Raw genomic sequence first — 20,974 nt, forward strand, 5'->3', positions numbered from 1 at the left:
AGGATGAGAAAATTTATCATGCAACTTCATGGTATCTTTATCTATCTTTATTATAACATATGTGCTATATTTTTTAGACTCCTACCAGAAGGCATAGTTCTATTAAAGAACCAACAGTAAATAGATTTGAAATGTACAGTTCACTGGCCTGGACTGTGATAAGAGCTGCTGCCCAGGTTGGTGTGATTTTTATTTAAGCTTCCTTTTAACTGGCCTGTCTGTATCCTCTACCTACTAGTTGTTAAGACAGCATAATGTATCTAGACAAGAGAAAGGAAAATTCACATTCTTTAGGATTTATGCCAATGATCTTTCTTTGGGAAGATTAGGAATGCTCCTTAAGTATGTTGTGTTTTTAATCTTTATTAGGCAGACCTGTCTTTGTTTGTTTCGGCTTTTCTTTAATGAAAGTATTGGCAGATACATATGTGTACATTTTGACATTTTGGCAAATATCTTTCAGAGCTAGGTGAGATAGCCTATTTAAAGTGACTCATGCATTAATTAAATTGTCAACAATAATGATTTGTTTGACAATGATATATACTACATGTTGGGCATCACATGTTGTTTTCCAGATAGTCTTTATTTTTTCTTCCAATGTATATTGAATATGATTTTATGAATTCACTTTTTCACATTATGGGCCTAATGGATAATCTATGAATCGGAAAGCTTACATTTATGAATTCTAATTCTGCATTAATTTTAGGTCAGTGAAGCTGTGCTAGCAGTTAATCTACTTATTGGAAAGAAGAATGCTAGAACTGATAAAGTCAGCCAAGGGGCCTTACCAAATATCCCCGAATTTGCCACTGTGGATCTTTTGTCTTCATATACAGATTATTTGCTTGGTATGTTTGAAATGTCTAGGCATTTTATAAAAACCTGATACGTGTAATGCATAATCAAGTTGCAAAGGTTTAATCATGGTGATTTGTTAGGTTTTAGCTTAGAGAGTTTCACGGCAGGAGGAACCTCAGAAAGACAGGGGCTCTGCAGCCTAGCTGCCAAAACAAAGGGGCATCACTTCATTGTATGTACGTCTGTGTTACTCAATCAGCTGTTGCATTTCAGATGCAGGACTCTGTGAAAAATGGTATTTCCTTCTGTCTATTTTCCAGTTCACACATGTCAAATGAGGCCTTTTGGAAATATTTACTTGTGGATCCTTTCCTGATCCCCTAAAATGTGTGCTCACCCTCATACTCTCATGTAGTTCTCTGTTCTTTTTCTTAGTTATTTTATATTTGTGTGTGTGCATGTGCATGTATGGGTGTGCACATGGGTATACATGTTTGAACTCTTTCTCTCATTAAGCTATCATCAGCTTCCTGAGGATAGGGACTTTATTTGACTTGCTGCCCTAACTGCAGAAAATCACACATTACTTGCACATGACAGACATTTGTAATTGTTTATTTTTTTTTCATTTTTTTGTTTGTTTATTTTTGAGAGAGAGAAAGAGAGAGAGCACAAGTGGGAGAGAGGCAGAGAGAGAGGGAGACACAGAATCTGAAGCAGGCTGCAGGCTCTGAGCTGTCAGCACAGAGCCCAATGTGGGGCTAGAACCCATGAACTGTGGTATCATGACCTGAGCTGAAATTGGAGGCTTAACTGACTGAACCACCCAGGCACCCCTCGTAATTGTTCAATGAATTAATGATTGAGAGGTTAGAATTTAAACTTGATCTCACTATTATTTGTTTTTTCTATTTTACGGCTCCTTTGTTAGCTAGCAAACCGTCATATAAACCTCTAAGTCAGATCAGCAGTAATATATTTAAGATTCATTTATGTGTTTGTCCATTCATTCATTTGAAAAATAGTTATTGAGTGCTTCTTGTATGCTGAACACTTGGATGGTTCAAAGACATAAGGTGCTGGAGTCTTACTTCCAGGCTGACATTTCAGTAACAACAATAACTAATTTTCCTTGGCACTAGGTGAGCATTGAGCCAAATGGGGTGAAGAGTGCTACTTTAACCTGGTGGGGGTGGGAGTGTTCTTCCTAAAGCCGCTGAAAACACATCTGTAGGCAGCAGCTTACTCTGCTGAAGTGTTAAGTCAACTTTAGCCAAAGGATTAGTGTCTAAAACCATCCCTTTCCTTGGCTTTCTTCCTTTCCAACCCAAAAATGTATTGCCTGAGGTTAAGCCATTAGATGAACTTTTTATGCCAAGTTATGGTTTTCCTATTTTATTGCTTTGATGTCTGGTGGGATTTTGTTTCATCAGTTTCATCTAAAATGCTGTATTAAGCAGTTATTACCAAAATTATGCTGTGTATCAAACAACCCTAGAACTTAGTGGCAATGAGAATTCATCCTTTGACTTGGTCTGGTCCATGTACATTTGTTACGAAGCCCAGGCTGAGGAGGCAGTGGCTGTTTGGAGCATGCTCTTCTCACGGTGTACAGCAGAGCAAAGGGGCCAAGCTCTATCACAGAAGTACACTCAAGGTCTCTCTTCACACCACATCTCACCGGCCATGGCAAATCATATGGCCAAGTCCAACATCAGTGAGGAAGGGGAATCCACTGTGCCAGGCGAGGAAGGGAGAGGGGCACGAATGTTTGCTGAATGATAATCCAAACTATCTTACGTGACAAGTCCAGTCTGTGGCTGGCAGCTACCTGAGAGGAATTCTGAACCCCTGTATGGAAATACAGGAAAAGGTGTTGCAGTGATCCGTTAATGATGTCACCCATGGGCACATGCAGTGAGGAGCCGCATCCCGGATCCAAATGATCTGAGTTGATCAGTTGAGCAGGTGGTCTTCATCTTAGCTGTGCTTACTGCTAGAATGTGTGGTTTCTTTGCCCTCCTCAGTGATTTTCATAGTATATTCCAATTTTCAGTTTCTGTTTTGTACCATTAGCACTCTTTTACTGTTTTACAAAAATAGTAATTTGAAATGACCAAATTTTGAAGTCCCATCTATTTTGCATTTTGCCTTGCCTTAAGGGTAATAGTTTTGCCCTCCAGTATTTTCCTAGCAGACTGATAATTAATTCATGCTGATGATTTCCCTCACTTCAGTATTTGGGTTGGAAGGAGGTACTGAATCCCCTCCTGACTGCTACAAATACCCAGACGGCAACGAAGTTTATATTATAATGAATTGCTAATGGGCAACAGCAACAAATAAAACTTGTTTGATTTTCCTTGCATTAGCATAAATTAGCATCCAGGAGAAAACGTCCTCAGTAATCTTACCTTTGCTAGCATTGATGTGTACTCAAGGTGGTGACCAATAGTCATGGTTTTTGTGTGTGGAACGCTGCACCAGATATTTGTGTCCAAAAGGAAGGAGGAGTCATAGAAAACCAAGAAAGTGAGTCTTTCCTTCCATGAGGTTCCAGTCATTGACAGTCAGAACAGAGATACACTTTGGAATTATATAGATATGTCTCTTAAGAGGTCCATATTAATGGAAGCAAATTAGGCTGAAGCTGGACGACAGACAGGATGGGCATATTAGTTAATTGGAAACATTTTTTTTTCTGGAACAAGTATATTGTGGGGCAGGTATAAAAAACCACATTTTCTCAACAGAGCAATTGGCAATCGGAGAAGCATGATGACAGAATAGACTATTCATGTGTATGTGAACCATAATAGGTCAGCATGTGTACCCCAGAGCTACTGTATGACGTCTGCAGAATAAGAAGATACCAGAGTGATTCAGCTGATCCAACTTATAGAGGTTTTCTCTACATTGTCTTATAGGCATAGAGACCCTGAGATGATGATACTGGCAATATAAGATCATATTTAGTTTCAATGCAAAAAAACACACACATTTATTAGATGCCTACTTTGGGCCTAGTTGTATTTAAATACACTTATCTTTTTTGTCTTGATTTTCTTGTGGCTTTAGGAAAAATTTCAGCTGGGATAAGAATTGTTAAATTCTGTAAGACAGTTTGAATTAAAAGTACAATTTAGGGCTAGTGGTCCTGGATGCAGCTTCTCACAACCAAATGCACTTGGTCTATAGAAAATATAAATGTTTGTCTTGCGAAAACTAATGGCGGTGAACCTATTGTCAGAACATACAAAGAGAACTGTGAACGAAGACTTAGGATCACAGCTGACCTTTAATATAGGCTCTGCCTGTTGAAACAGAGAAAAGCTTTCAGCCTGAAAAAATAGGATTTGTTTTTTCCTTACTGCCTTGGGCCTGGTCCAGAAACATGGGGTCAATACCAACTAAAAACTGAGATGCCATTCCTCTGCTACTATCTTGATTTCTTGTATTCCTCTGAAACACAATACTCCATAGGTGGGGACCTAGGGAAACACATTACATCCTCAAATCCCAAAGTATTACACTACTTACAGATTAGAATGAAGAAAAATAATTTATGCTAATAGCAGTGATGTGTGTGTGTGTGTGTGTGTGTGTGTGTGTGTGTGTGTGTGTGCGCGCGCGCACATGCGTGTGTGTAGCTGCTATGTATCAGTTCATAGTATTAGCAGCTGGGACAATTGGAGCATGATGAGAACCATCCTCAGTGAAGCAGAGCTGTCCTGGTCCAACACCTGCAAGCTTCTAGAAATGTCATTCAGAGCTCTATACTTTGATCACTTAAATCTGAGAAGGAACCGTCTCATGACCAAGAGCAGAGCACATATTCTCCACCCTCTATTACCAGACTCTAGGTGTGAAGACATTCTTTATTCTAGACAGAGTCAACAATGAAAAATAGGAAGCAACAGAAGGCACCTGTAAGGAAACATTGCCAGACAGGCACAATGAAATGCTCTCTTGAAGACTCAGAGGAAGACTGACACTTCAGGGAGCCAAAAGAAATGTAACAAGATCCTTTAAAACCTTCAGCAGGGCCCGGTCAAAGACTGACACAAAACAGAAAGCCATATGCAGCGAATGCTAGATAACAGTGGGACCAGTGTGTCCTGATGCCATACGCTAGTGCTTTATGTGATTTCATCTGTCCTTGACGAAAATCCCATGGCAGTGTCATTATGCATATATATTAAACGAAGAAAGGTCCTCAGAGAGGTTATGTAATCAGGATAATTTTCTACTGCTGATGCAAATCCTGATCTATCCGGTTCTAAAAGCTGTGCCCTTGATCACTGTGTTGGGTGTGATAAGAAAGTATTACCAGGAAATCAAAGTGCAGAATGAATGCATCACCCTTTCAGATTGAGCTGACATGAAAGATGCTTTTTCCCTCCCCAATCCAAACATGTAACACAAGGTTGGATAAAACAGAACTGAAATTGTTTTAACTTACAGCTGAGCATGAAGTCAGGAAAGGGAAATCTCAAGTTACCAAAGTAAATTGAGTGATTCTAAGCAAGAGCTGAAGGTGAGGACGCCATTGGCGAGGGCACTGCTAGGGCTGGGACTTGGATGCCAGGACAAAGAGGGGGTCTGGAAGGAGGGCCCTGTGGGTAGGGAAGGTCAGAACCCTGCTAACTGCTTAGAATTGAGCTTCAGAGTGGGCTTGTCAAATTGAGGACTAGAAACACATTGCCCACCGGCTTGAGTAGATGCAGAGATACGTGCCAAATTGCCCGGTCAGGGCCAAAAATGAGTCACTTGGGAGAAGTCAGAACCCCACCTGAGATTGTGAGGTTGGAATTCTCACCACCTGAAAGTTGCAGGGAAATGAGCATAAATACTTGCCCAGAACCAGTGAAACCCACGCAGCTCTGGCTGAGGCTGGAGGGAAACCGTTGCAAAGGGATCCACCTCCCACAAAAGTTCTTCTGAAAATAAATGTATATTGCAGGTTGTACCTGGAAAAGTTCTGACATCACTTTTGGATTATAAAGACAAAGAAAGTAATTGTGAGTATTCAGTCAGAAAAAGTGGACTTTCTATAAAGAAAGAAGAGTTGAACTGGCCTTAATTTTCTCCTGTGACATTAAAGACCAGACGACATTGCTCAAATATGTACAGAGGCTCTTTTAGTTTAGTTCAATTTTTTACATAGGTGATTTGTTCTCAAGAATCAAAACTCAAAAGACCTCAAAGGGCATGGAGAGAAAAGTCTCCCTTCTGTCTTCTCTACAAATGACTGACTTGTCCCTAGAGACAATTGATGTTGTCATTGTATTCCTGCTGTAACCAACAGCCACAATTTAGTGGTTTAACACAACACAAGGCCTGTCTTCCAGTTCAGGAGGTCAGAAGTCTAAAATGGGTCTCACTGGGATAACAAAATTAAGGTGTCAGCGGAGTACTTTAGGGGAGGCGTTAGTTGAGAATCTCTTTCCTTGTGTTTTCCAGGGGCTTGTGGCCCCTCCCTACATCTTCCAATCTCTCTGACTCTGACATACTCTGTCTCTCTCTCTTGTTTCCCTTTTCTACATATAAGGGCGTCTAGGATTACACTGGGACTGCATGGATGACCTAGGAAAACTCCCCCTCTGAAGATCAGCTGATAACCAATCTTAATTCTATCTGCAGCCATATTTCTCCTTTGCCCTGTAACCTAACATATTCAGAGGTTCTGGGGATGAGTACACGGACATCTTTTGGGAACCTTTATTCTGCTACCACAATCAGTTTTCTAGGTTCTGTACCAGAGGTATACATGCTTATGCAAACTGCTGAGGTGCCACTGGAGAGGACAGAATCCACTACAATTTATTTAAGCAGAAGGAGATTTATTAAGACTTCCAAAATCCCTGCGAGGACCGAAGAAACAAATTCTAGGCTGAACATCCTGACTAAGCGACACAAAGCTAGGCCACCAAGGGAACTGGAGGTTTTTGTTTTGTTGTAAATAAGTGTCTTAGTCTGTTAACACCGCTATAACAAAATACCACAGACTGGCTAGCTTATAAACAACAGAAATGTACTTCTCACAGGTGTGGGAGCTGGAAGTCCAAGATCAGGTTCAGTACCTAGTGAGGGCCCGCTTTCTGGTATCTAGATGGTGCCTTCTCATGTGATAGAAGGGGCTAGGGATCTCTCTGGAGCCTCTTAGTACTCATCCCATTCAGGAGGGCTCTAATGTCATGAGCTCAGCACCTCCCAAAGGCCTCACCTTCTAATATCATACTGGGGATTAGCATTTCAACATATTTGGGAGGAGACACAAACATTCAGACCAGAGCGTAAAGGCAGCTGTAGAGTCAGGAATCTGCCTGCAAAGGAAGGAGGCTTTTCTCTGGCTGCAGCCTCAAGAGCCACGTGGCCTCTGCCAGAACCCACACCAGCAAGAGAGGTGCCTCGAATCCTGTCTCCTGCACCACCTAGCACAGTGCCAATTTCAACTTCTACGTGAATGCGTGGAATTCATGACACCTAAGTCCCATGCAGGGCCCTAGCTGCAAGGAAATCTCGCAACCATGATTTTTATCTTTGTAACTTCAATATAGGCAGGCACATTCAGGGATTAGGATGGATGTTGCATGAACCAATATGGCTGCACACACCAATACATTGATATGTTTTTCCCTAAACAAATACAATTAATAGCATAAATATTAGTGCACACAATTACTTTCCTTGCTCTTTTTTCCTTCCACTCAATATAAGCGTATCTATTGGCAAATTTTCCAAATCAGTACAGTGTCTTTTTTATTGTTGCATAATAACCCTCTATAAATTGTGTTATAGTTAAATTAGTCTCCTTTTGATAGATTTTTTTTAGGTTGTTTCTACTCTTTTGCTATTACATACAACTCTACTATAGGTAACCTTGTATGTATGTATATATGTGTGCCTTATATATGTTATCTATTGACCCAATAGATATAGTGTATCTATTGACCCAATAGATACGATGTATCTGTTGACCCAATAGCTATACTAGCCTATGTACAAAACTTTACATATATATGATATATATGTATATCTGTGGATAGACACAGGTACACACACATGTACACTTTATCTATGAATACACACACAAACACACACATGTATAATTTTAAGAAGATTTCATTTTAATTTACACATCTCTTGCTAGGACTAAGCTTAATCGTCTTTTGTGTGAACTTTCTGCCCATAATCTTTGCTCAATTTTTCTTGAGGTGTTTTTTTTTTCATTTCTTTAAGTATCTGTGAAAGCTCTTCCCCCTGCCTTTTATAGAAATCAATCCTTTAATTTGCAAATATACTTTTGCAATTATCAATTGGAATTGGAATTCCAATTATCCAATTTTTTTTGGTGGTGGTTCTATACCATAAAGAAATGTTTTATTTCAAAATAGTATAAATTATTAATCTTTAAAAATTTTTTTAAATGTCTTTATTTATTTTTGAAAGAGAGACAGACAGACAGACTGAGTAAGAGTGAGGAGGGGCAGAGAGGGAGACACAGAACCCGAAGCAGGCTCCAGGCTCCGCGCTGTCAGCACAGAACCTGATGTGGGGCCCTAACGTGAACTGCGAGATCATGACCTGAGCCGAAGTCAGATGCTCAGCCGACTGGGCCACCCGGGCTACATTATTAATCTTTTCTTTGATAACTTCTGGATTTATGTCAGAAAGATCTAGTCCCTACTCTAAGACTATAAGTGTGTTCTCCCACAGACTTTTAATAATTTATGGAAACCTATTTGGAATATGTAAAAAATGACAAATGGATACACATTTAGTTTTTCCAGATGGCTGCCTTATTTCTGTACTTTTTATTCATTTCCTATTGCTCTGTTCTATTCAGGCTTCAACACCACACTGTTTTAATTATCATAGCCTTATATTTAATATCTATTAGGATGAGTCTCCACTCACTAATCTTTCTTATCGAAATTGTTTGTCTTTTATGACTTTTATTTTTTTAACTTTGGAAGCAGCTTGCCTAGTTTAAAAAGTTCTCTTGTGTTTTTATGAGCTGCATTACATTTAGGCATTAACTTAGGAATAACTTACATTTCTATGTTATCGAGTCATCTTAACCAAGAATATTACATGTCCTATATTTTTTACTTCAAGTCTTTTTGTTTTTTAGTCCCTTAGGAGTACTTTAACATTTTCTTCCAATAGATCTTGTATGTTTCTTGTTAGGTTTATTTCTAAATAGTTAAACTTTTTATTGGCACTGTAAAATTTTTTCATTGAATTTCTACTGGTTGTTGTTTTTGTGTATGGAGGCTATTGATGACTCTCTATTACTTTATTATCTTCCAATTGTTTTTTCCACTTGATTTTTCGTAAACAAAGTCTGGGTCAGTACATGTTTTCTGTAAAGGGACTGATAGTAAATATTTTAGGCTTTGTCGTCTCTGTTGCAAGCAGTCAACTCTGCTACCGTGATGTGAAAGGCACCACAGGCAGGATGTAAATGAATGGACGTGGCTGTGTTCCACTGACACGTAGTTATGGACACTGATGTTTGAATTTCATAAAACTTTGACATGTCACAAAATATTCTTCTTCTGCTGCTTTTTTTCAACCACTTAAAAGTATGAAAACCATTCTTAGCTCATGGGCCATACATTCACATGGATAGGCCTGATTTGGCCCATGAACTATAGTTTGACAACCCCTGGAAAAGGTGAATAGAAGTCTCCTACTATTACTATCATTTTATCTCTTGTCTTATAGCTATAGTATTTTTTTTAATTGTTGCAACTGTTACTTAAGGTATGAATATTCTATTTAAATTATATATATATATATATATATACATATATATATATATATAAAGTTTATTTATTTCTTTTGAGAGTGAGAACACAAGCAGGGGAGGAACAGAGAGCGAGGGAGAGAGAGAATCCCAAGCAGGCTCTGCACTGTTAGCACACAGCCTGATACGGGGCTTGAACTCACAAACTTCAAGATTGTGATCTGAGCAGAAACCAAGAGTTGGATGCCTAACTGACTGAGCTACCTTTATTGTGGATTAGACTGAGCTACCTCATATCTTTATTGTGAATTAGACCCTGTAACATTATAAAGGCTCCACTTTTGTTTCACTTGGTGCTTTTTGGCCAGAATGCTAGCTTATCTGATAGTAGGTTCACAAATGTTCCTTTTGTTTGTTTGTTTGCATTTTTCTAGGACACATTTGCCCATTCTTTTATTTTCAACCTTTCTCAATAATCTTATTTTAAATATGCCTTTTAAATAGAACACAGAATTGGGTTTTCTTTGTTTTAAAACTTGATATTTGGTTTTTTTTAGCAATAGGCAACTGGCTAAACAATTTTAACCAATTGACATGAAAGGTAACTTTGGCATTATTTTGTATCATTTTACAAGATGTATGTAATAAATTAGGAAAGAAACAATAAAATAAAGTTGTAATTTCAGGAAAAAAAACAATAAACTATTAGCAAAGTTATTTAGGAAAATTACAGTAAAAAAAGAACCCCACAAATGATAAATGATAAGACAAAAGTAATCACTGATATGGAGAAATTAAATTATTAGAGTTTTTTTGTTTCACTCTAAGCAAATAAATTTGAAAAACTTTGTAGAATATATAATTTTGGAGAAAAATGTAATTTACTTCAAATTTCCTTCAAATTACATTATATAACAATTAGGCAAATCTATTATTATAGAAGAAATAAAGTTACATTAGAAATTAAGACTGACAGGGATATATAATCCTTATGTAGTAATTAGTAATATGTAATAACCCCTTTTGGGAATTAATCAGGCAAAAGCTGTTAAAATGGTGAACACCACCTTTGACCCACTAATCTCAATTTGGGAATCTATACTATAGAAATAAAAATCTTTGTGTTATATGAACAAAAGAAAAGAAATTAAGACTGAGAAATTAAAGTTTATTGATTATTTTTCTATTTATATTTTTTTAATATATGAAATTTATTGTCAAATTGGTTTCCATACAACACCCAGTGCTCAACCCAAAAGATGCCCTCTTCAATACCCATCATATTGATTAATTTTAAAAGAATAGTAATAAATCCATTGCAAGTTAGCATGAAGAACACTAAAAATCTCTTTAGTGTCTGGCATAATAAAAGGCAGCTAGACTCTTATACCTACTTCTGCAGTCAGTCTGTTATAGGATAATATTTTGGTTGAAATATGTGAAGAAAACCTAGCCTCACACAGATATGTAGACAGAAAATGGAGGATTATTTTAGGAGCCTTTGCAGATAATTGTGGATATTCTTCTTTGGTCCCAAACCAACCCTGGGTAAGTGGTAGTTTCTTAAAGGTTAGTTCCGATGTAGACTCTGAAGCAGTATCACTGAACCCTTTGTACCCTGTTACATTAAAACACATGAGTCTTTCAGTTTGAATAGATCTTTTACTCAGGCATGATTTTGTTACATCGTGTATTAGACACTTGGAAAATAGTGACTCCTGGGTTATGTAGAACTTCCAAATGTTGGTGCAATTCATTGGACAATTTTTAAAAATCAAAATTTTAAAATATCACCGCCATTCGTATCAGAAAAGTCTAAGCACTGGGAAGCCCATGGTGGCATATACAAATTTTCCAAAACTCTCTGTTTTTACTGAAAATTTTGAATTTTATCATTGGCAGCAAATACTGTCAGTTGTTTTCCTTGAAGACCTACTACTTTTATTTGTGAGAAAGCATTTGCCACATACTTAAGTCTGAAAGCAGTTTGTCTCCTCAGTTGTTCAGTGGGTGGGCTGCAGGGGTGGGGGGTGGAGCAGTGCATTCCGTTTGCAACTTAATCACAGAAGTGCTTTTCCTCAAGACAGCCATTGCGCTTCAGTATGAAGCAGAAATATTTGATGTGTGTTTCCCATGTTATCACACAGAATGTGAAAAAGACGGGTACTCGGGGTCAGTAGTTAATAACATTAATTTTACTGCTTTATCAGGGATATTCTTAAGTGAAACTGGCACTTTAATTAACTTGTTCATTTTACAATGAGTGCGTGGCAATGAAAAATGCAAGAACTACTAGTACTTTGGTGTCACTGCCTTCCTAGGTTCGTGCTAAGGCACCGCCGTTTTATTTACTGTTGCTTTTGCACCGTCAGTGCAAACATCAACACGGTTATTCCAGGATCAACCACTGCATTCAGAAAGACTATTCAACACCGCACATTTCACTTGCATTACTGCTCATCATTCACATACAAGGAGATCTTTGAACAGTGGGTGCCGATGCTGTCAAATATAACCAAAACTCCATGTCCAGCAATGTCTGTAGATTTGAGCATGTGCAAGGCAAAAGTACAACTGTGCAGAGGAGCTGTTAATAGAGTCTTCATGTTTGCAGCTACATCTATTTTTATTTATTTACTTATTTGTTTATTTGTTTATTTATTTTGAGAGAGAACGAGAGGGGAGCAAGAGGGGGAGAGAGAATCTGAAGCAGTCTCTATGCTCAGCATGGGGCCCGATGCAGGGCTCAGTCTCACGACCATGAGTTCATGACCTCAGCCCAAATCAAGAGTCAGATGCTTAACTGACTGAGTCACCCAGGAGCCCCTGCAGCTACATCTTTAATTCAACAAGTCATTTTATTATTGGAAAGTGCTAGAATTTGTTTACTGACTTTTCAACCAGTGGAGATTGTTGCAAACAGGACGTTTTGGTCTTAGACTTCAGGACATGTATTCAACTGTGGCAACTTATTAGTCTGTAGGCTTTGTGTGCATTTCTGTAGCCAGCACAATATGATAACCTACTCTATATGATGCTTCACTGATTTTTTCATTTGTAGTTTGAAAAGCTATAACAAAGAATTTTTTTTGACTTTTAAAGAGCTTACCACATACACGTTCAAAGTTTTGTTCCTTTTTCTTTAAACTGTGAACCATGGGTCTTAAGATGCCTCAACTTAGCAGGCACCGTAATACTGTTTTAAAAATGTGCACCTCACTATCAAGAAGCATGCATTGCTATTTCTTTCTGAGATTTATATCTCGGGTGTTATCCTCTGTCTCCATTGCATCCTCTACTTGGTGACAGCTACTTTGGGCATGATTCCATACAACTTGTGGTTTCGGGTTTTAGCTCTTCCCTGATTTACTGAAAATAGAATCTGTGTTTTTGTTACCTGTGTTTTGTGTTGTTTGGGATGATTTCCAGGAGAAGGATACATGCCAATAGTATAAGGACACATTTGCTGGAAGTCACCACAAAATTATTTTATTGTATTATAACATAAATATGGAAAATGACACAAATCATGAAGATACAACTTGATTCAACATCCTAAAGGAAATACCTATACAACCATCATGGGTCAAAAATAGAACAAATCCAATAATCCAGAAGTCTACATCATCCCCCCTACCATTGCCTACCAGCCCTCTTTTTTTCCAGCTTTATTGAGATATAATTGACATGTAACATTGTGTAAGTTTAATGTATACCATGTAATGATTTATACATGTACACATTATGGATGATTACCACAGTAAGGTTAACACATCTTAACCTTCCTGCTTTCTAATTTATAACAGATGGATTAGTTTTGCCAGCTTCTGATTCTGTGTAAGTGAAATTATATAGTCTATATTCTTCTGTATCTGTCTTCTTTTGTTCAACACTATATTTGTGTAGTTCATTCTTGATGGACATAATAACAATTCATTATCCATTCTACTGTTGATAAACATTTGGGGGTTATCATGAACAATGCTTCCATGAATATGCTTGTACATTACATTTTTGTGCACAAAGCACACATTTAAAAATTTTAATTAATTAATTAATTAAATTTAGTTTGTTTATTTTTGAGAGAGAGAATGAGAGACAAATTGCAAGCGGGGGAGGGGCAGAGAAAGAGGGAGACACAGAATCCAAAGCAGGCTCCAGGCTCTGAGCTGTCTGCACAGAGCCCAATACGGGGCTCAAACTCATGAACTGCGAGATCATGACCAGAGCCAAAGTCAGGCACTTAACTGACTGAACCAGCCAGGCATCCCTGTACACATTTTTATGTATATACCAAGGAGTAGAACTGCTGGTTAATAGATATGTATTTTTTCAACTTTAGTGAATACTACCAAGAAGTTTCCCAAAGGGGTTTGAATTTGAAGTTTACCTTGATGACTACAATTGTAGGGCACTATTATATATAGTATTGGCTTTTGCTTAGTCTTTTTGGGAACTCCTTATTCAAGAATAATGCCCAGTTTCCGTGGGGGTTTTTAGTCTTTCTTTTTAGAAATATGGAGAGATTCTGGATATGACCATTTTATAGATTATATGTATTGCAAATATCTTTTACCCCTCCTGTGTTTTGCCTTTTCATTCTGCTAGTGGTATCTTTTGATTATACAAAGTTCGTAACTTTAATGTTGTCCAATTTATAGATGTTTTCTTTTATGGTTTCTACTTTATGTGTTCAGTTTTAGAAATCTTTTTATTTGCAAAAATTATAAAGATACCCTCCTATCTTAACCATATTTTTTTAATTTACTTTTCACATATAGATCTGTAATTCACCTACAATATATTCTTGTGTATGGTGTGAGGCCAAAGTCAAGATTAATTTTTTTTCCATATGATATACAATTAACCCAGAATCATGTATTGAGGAGACAAACCTTCTTCACAACATTGCTGCATCACATCTGTTGTAAATCAAGCGCCCAAATATGTGGAGTGAGAGAGAAAGGGAGAGGGAAAGGCAGAAAGAGAGCAAGTTGAGAGAATCAGTACGTTCTTATATTTATTTCATCAAAGAAATAAATATAAGAATATTTTGCAAGACCAAAAGGAGAGACGAGGGTTCACACCAAAAAGGCGTTCTATGTTCCAAAAGCAGTGTGAATGAAAAGATCTAGGCCTAGATGCAAAATGAAATTTTAAATCACCACAAATAATGAGGAGTTTATTAAAACATTACAGAATAGGGAAGATAGTCAAATACAGAGTAATAAACAGCTGACTAGCATCGGGCTTTGCACCAGCAATGACAGATACTATAAAGCAGTAGAACAAAGTCTTTATAGATTTTAGGAAAAATTAGCTGGATAGTCAGTCAAGCCTGAGGGCCTTGTAAGGACTCAAATGGTAGGCGCCCCTCTTTTGGGGAACTTTTTAAAAGTAAGTTACTAGCAAGTGTACCTTAGCACACAAGGTTGCAAACAAAATTTTATGTGAGATAGAAAAAAAAGAAGGAAGGAAGGCAGGAAAGAAGGAAGAAGGAAATGGGGATTAGAGAAAGGTTTACATAGTACTTCAAAAGTACTGAGAATATTCTGTTTGATAAACTGGGTGGTAAGTACATGGGGGTTCATCTTATTATTCAAGAAAACATACATAGACCATTAACCATAAAAAATTCTGTTCATCTTTCCTCCCTTCCTTCCCAGAGGCAACCACAACCCTAATAAAATACTAATATATATATATATATATATATATATATATATATATATATATATATATCTGTGTGTGTGTGTGTGTGTGTACATAAATAATACAAAATATTTCATTGGGTTTTTTTCAAATGTATGCACATGGTAGTATACTCTATGTATCACCTGCTTGTTAACTTGGTATACATTGTGAAGATCAACCCAGGAGCACCCTCATCACGCCCATTTTAAAGATGAGAAGATTAAAACCCAGGAAGTCAAAAACCCAGAGAGACCTAAGGAACAGAGAGGGTCAAATCACATAGTAGTGAGAAGTACATCTGGAACTTGAACTGAGATACTACATGATACTTTCTGCTCTATCAATCTAATTCATTCATTTTTCATGCCATCAAATGAATAGACTTCTGTTTATTTTTCCAAATTTCCATTTTTTTTTGATATTACAACAATGTTGTCATGAATGTCTTACACAAGAGTCCTCGTACACTTACATGAGTATCCGCGTTTTCAGTTGTAATAGATCCTGCCAAACTGCTTTCCCAAGAAGTTGCCCTCGCAAGTAGTATATAAGAATCCTGGTTTCCTCACACCGTTATCAATATTTATTATTTCAGATTTTAATATCTATCAACTACCAAGGGAGAGATGGGAAATGGTATTTCACTTTAATTTGCATTTTTCTGATTTTTAGTGATGTTAAAATTTTGGCTGTTTGAGTCTCCTTTTCTAGGAGTTGACTGCTGAAATTCTTTGCCCACTTTTCTGTTGTACTCTGATTTTTTTTAATTGATTGGTGCAAGGTGCTATACATATTTGAGAAAAAAACAGATCATTTTTAAAATGTTTATTTATTTATTTTGGGAGAGAGAGAGAGAAACTGTGTGTGTGTGTGCATGTACATGCATGCACGTGCCACATAGGGGCAGCGAGAGAGGGAGAGAGAAAAAAGAATCCCAAGCAGGCTCTGCATTGTCAGCTGAGAGCCAAAGAGGGCTCGATCTCATGAACTATGATATCATGACCTGAACCAAAATCAAGAGTGGGACACTTAACTGACTGAGCCACTCAGGTGTCCCAAGAAAAACAATTCATACATGTTATAAATATTTTTTCTCAGTCAATGGCTTGTCTTGTAACTTTGCATTTGGTGTCTTTTATGATACAAAAATGTTTTTTAATGGGAATGTAGTCCCACGTGTCAATCTTTCCTTAATGGGTTCTGCTTTTTTTTTTTTTTACATATGGTTATTTTTCAAGGAAAGCATAGTATTTGTCTTAAAAACTTTTTTTCACTTATTATTATTATTATTATTGTTATTATTATTTACTTGCAGATAACTACCAAGTGGTGTTCCAGACTGCCTGTACATTTTCTTATCAAAATGATGGCATGTGTGACAACACAGATGCTAGAAAAAAGACTCCGACTAAAGTGGATATTACGTGGATTCTTCTACTGCGCTACTATATTCATCTGCAAAGGATTAATAATATGAGCAAATTGCTAGGTAGGTTTTTGATGTGTTAAGAAAGAACACATTCCTTTCCAGTTCTTGTTCAAGTCATGTTTCTTAGAATTATAAAGTACTTTTGACATCTTTTTGAGTGAACTCTCATCAGAAGATGAAAATTTTAGCGGATCTTAGGCTGGGATACACAGATCTTTGGGCAGAATAGTATTCCAATGTAACTGACTTCCTTTGACATTCTATGTATTTTATTTATTTGATGTATTTAAAAATGTTATTATAAAGAGGCATCCAGGGGCTTCCCAAGAGTGCCAATGTGGCCCATGGCTCAAAACAGTCGAGAATCAGAGTGATAGTAATGTGACAGCTTAGAAAATGAACACGATAAAATTTTGGCTTTAAGGAGAGAATGTTCCCATATTCAGTATGTACAAGAGAAGAGATTCATGCTTCAGATAGGATACTTAACTTCATTGCACTGTTTTGTTTAGGTTTTTTGTTGTTGTTGTATCATCTAATGCTGTCAGAAGAGCATCCAGAAAAACTGGTATAATCTACTTCACGTCAGTCCTTATTGTGTTTGTGACAATGTATGTTGTGTTTTTTCTGTGGCAATGACATTGGTGATTTAGTGGTGTTCATCAGCGCAAACAGGCGGAAAAGACAATTTGACCCATGTCAGGGCCCAGGGATGGAGGAGCCAGCAGAGCAAATAGGCTGCCTCGGAGTGTCTAAGCACAGTTATCAGGGACTAGCAGTGGGATAGAAAAGCACCCAGGAAGTGTCAGGGGAGTGCATCACGAGAGGGGCAAGAGGAAGAGAAGTTCAGTGACAAAGGATGCGGAAGTGAGCCAGTGCAGCACACCCTGGCAACGCCTGCCCCACATCAGCCCGGCTCACCTCTGAATTCACCTGCTGGCCCTTGCCACATCAAGCACCCACATTTTACTGCTTTTCTGCTCTGGGCTTTTTCTGAACCTACTGAGACTCGCCCAGCCCACTATCAGGACAGCCCAGAGTGCCAGGGATTCCACACGTCTGGGAGTAACCTTCAACTAATGAGGTAGGGAATGGTAGCAACCGTTCCAGCTTCCCAGTCCCAGACAATTCTACATGTTATTTTCCAGAAGGCCCTCAGCAGGACTGAGCCCTCATTGTCCACAGCTGCAGCCCATTCATTAACTTACTCTCATTGGCTCTTTTCTCCATCACACTTTGTTTGTTCTTTCACTTATGCTCCTTGAGATCACTTGTCAAATAAATTGCACACAACTCAATTCTTGCTTTAAGATCTGTTTTTGAAGTGAGTCCCAAAGAAGACAACTAGATAGAATGTTTTCGCATTGTCAAGCCTTAGAACTTCAAGCAATATCCTCACACCCTTCTGAGATTTTCTTTCATTCCTGTGGCAAGAAGCAATCCCATTAGCATGTAAGCTTAAAAGTGGAGGAATTACATTGGCAGCCACTAGCTGAGGTGATGTGATTTCCAGGGATAGTGGCTAATGAGCAAATACCAACAATACTGAGACTATTGTGTTATCTAATGCGACTCTACATTATTTTTCTTCCCTAAGCATCTCCAAAGCCAGGATCTGGAATTTCTTTGCCAGATGATACACTTCTCACATCCCTTTTCAACTCTGGGCTGATATTGCGCCAAAAGGAAATGCATTTTTTCCTTAAAAGATTTTTACAGCTGTATTCTTCCTCTTGTATTGATGAATTTCCAAAAGAACTATGTCAAGGAGTGGAAACTACATTTTTCTCAGAAAAAACCTTATATAACTCAGTCAAGGTACTGTTTTCAAACATTATGTATTTTTATAAAACTTCTTGGAATCACTGTTATATTTCTGAAGGAAGCACATTTGAGAAAGTTTAAGTGGACACAGTGTATTGTAAATTTCCAATATGTATTTGTGAAATGAATAAAGTAAGTCATTTGCATAGAATTCTTTCCAAACAAAAAATATCAGTCATTTATTTTCAATTATCTTGACTTTGGACTTCACCATATAGTGCTTCCATTTTTGTGATTATACACTTGCTCGTACCAGACATGTCCATATGTCTGTCCCAGAGAAGTGACCTGAAAGTGTTATTTCTTCCAAATTGAGAACCTAAAGTAAAGCTAGGTTATTGGGTAGACAATAATAATTATTTTTAAGTTTATTTATTTATTTTGAGAGAGAGAGAGAGAATGGGGTAGGGGCAGGGAGAGAGGGAGAGAGAATCTTAGGCAGGCTCTGCGCTGTCATAGTGGAGCCCAATATGGGCTCAAACCCACAAACCATGAGAATATGACCTGAGCCGAAACCAAGAGGTAGATGCTTAACCAACTAAGCCACCCAGGCACCCCCAGGGGAGGATTTTTTAAATTAGTTTCCAGATACTGGGGTATTGGCATGACCAATACTCAACACCCCTGTTTCCTCCCAGATTATAAATCACTTGAAAAATAAAAGAGTAAGAGCTTGAGATTAAAAAATACCTATTCTTATGAGTCATAAAGTTGATATTGTTGGATGTGGTTTATATTTACTGGTAAGTGGCCTTCCTAATAGTGAATAGGAAAGTAGACAGATTTTACCAATCCAGCTACATTTGTTTGTTTGGTTGGTTGATTTGGTCGTTACAGGCCCCCTTAAAATCTGTGTGGACACATACCCCTTTAAAATCTGTTGCATGAAGGAGCAGAGAACATTCACTCCCTATAAACCATTCTCTCCCAAGAAGAACCAGCATAACTGTGCATATCCAAAATTTCTTTTTTCCCAAATTCACCAGTCAAGTAGCTCTCCAGGGGAGGAGAGTGACAGGAGGCAGAAAGGCCAGGAACATACTGTTAATGTCCGGCCCTCTGCAGGGAAGGAAGCAACAGGAGTGGGATGAAATCATTTCCATCGAACACCAGATCCTGCTTCACCCCTCGGTAAACTGTGACTACATTTGAGGATTACTGCCATGTGTCCCAGATGCCTCCGGTGTTTTGGCACAGAAGGCAGAGAATGAGAAGGTTGAGAACTACAGTTTTAGTGAATGTGTTCTTGTGAATATTTTGTAAGAGTCTGGAAAATAATAGGTGTGGCTTCTTAAATATTGTCTGAAAGGGGCTCTACTTGAGTACTTTACCAGTAAGGGCAGCCCACAAGTTCCCGTTTCCTAAGCATGATGCTCCAAGCATACAACCTTGAATACATTGTAAGTACATGTGACCTGTCTAATGGCAGCAGTGTTCTCAAAGATTGTTGTACCCTGTTTGCTTTTCCTTTTTTTTTTTTTAAATATAATTAGTGTAACATTCTCCCAGAATAATCAGCTCTGGAGATCATTGTCACTTGCCTGACAGGTGCAAGCCACCTAATCATGTGTTCGTTTCACTGGGGTAGACAGCTAACGAGCATAGAGCCTTTGGATTTAAAAAAAAATACACTGCAAGCTTGGCTGATTTTTATAATAGCATTTTTGAGCTTTTAATCACTCAGGAGGCTATTTCAATCAAACTCTTCCCATAATTTGATACTTAATCCCGCTTTTCCTCCCCCCAAAAAGTAGGTATCTTTCCAGAGTGATCATTGCTAGGTGACATGCTTCTCAGTTGTACTTGCCTACATGTTGTGAGGTCTATTGACACTTTGTGATGGCAAAACAAAGGTGACAAACAAATTACATTAAAAATTCCAAGAAAAAAGAATATGATTAAAATTATGCACAATGCTAAGTTATTCACATGTAGACTGTGTGGTAAGGTCAAATATTTGACTAGTAAAGTGATTTGTTGTTTACGGGACTGTGGCAAACAAGAGTTCTCCTGATAGGGCTTTCGTTCCTTTCAAAGAAAAGATCAGACATATCAAAAATATTCAGTGTATAGTCCATCAGTTAGCATATATAATTAATTCCATTAGCAACTAGATTTTATTTTTTTAAAGATAATGGAAAATTAAATGCCTATTTTGACATTGACTTTAGTTATAGTTTACCATTATTAGACCATCATGTTGGTAAATGCATGTATTGAAACAGTAAATATTGCTTATTAGTTTTCTGTTTAGTTATTAAATATGAATTCTTTGCTAAAATAGTTGTCTATTAAATAGTTGTACCTCTGAAGAGTACTCAGATATGAAAAATATATGAGAAATTATTTTTTGAAACAATTACTTACCTAATTTTTTGGTGAACTGCCTGACAGAATTAATGTTAGTTTAGCACTTTTAAATGATTATTCAAACTTAACAGTCTTCTTTATTGGTCATTTTGGTCATG

General features: G+C 37.6%; 1 protein-coding gene across 16 annotated transcripts in view; it reads left to right on the plus strand.

The window, feature by feature from the left end:
* CFAP54 (cilia and flagella associated protein 54) overlaps nt 1–20,974 on the plus strand; it is a 289,781-nt gene that overhangs the window by 217,028 nt on the left and 51,779 nt on the right. For 12 of the 16 annotated variants that reach the window (XM_045062193.1, XM_045062194.1, XM_045062191.1 and 9 more), the window contains 4 exons: nt 78–176; nt 713–854; nt 16,569–16,742; nt 18,280–18,500. In XM_045062193.1, coding sequence (XP_044918128.1) covers nt 78–176; nt 713–854; nt 16,569–16,742; nt 18,280–18,500 — 636 coding nt within the window. Of the gene's footprint in view, nt 1–77; nt 177–712; nt 855–16,568; nt 16,743–17,194; nt 17,251–18,279; nt 18,501–20,974 lie in introns of those variants that run through there. The other 4 variants (XM_045062200.1, XR_006600983.1, XM_045062201.1 and 1 more) reach the window with 4 other exon arrangements.

The sequence above is a fragment of the Felis catus genome, chromosome B4, assembly GCF_018350175.1.
Source record: "Felis catus isolate Fca126 chromosome B4, F.catus_Fca126_mat1.0, whole genome shotgun sequence".
Taxonomy (NCBI): domain Eukaryota; kingdom Metazoa; phylum Chordata; class Mammalia; order Carnivora; family Felidae; genus Felis; species Felis catus.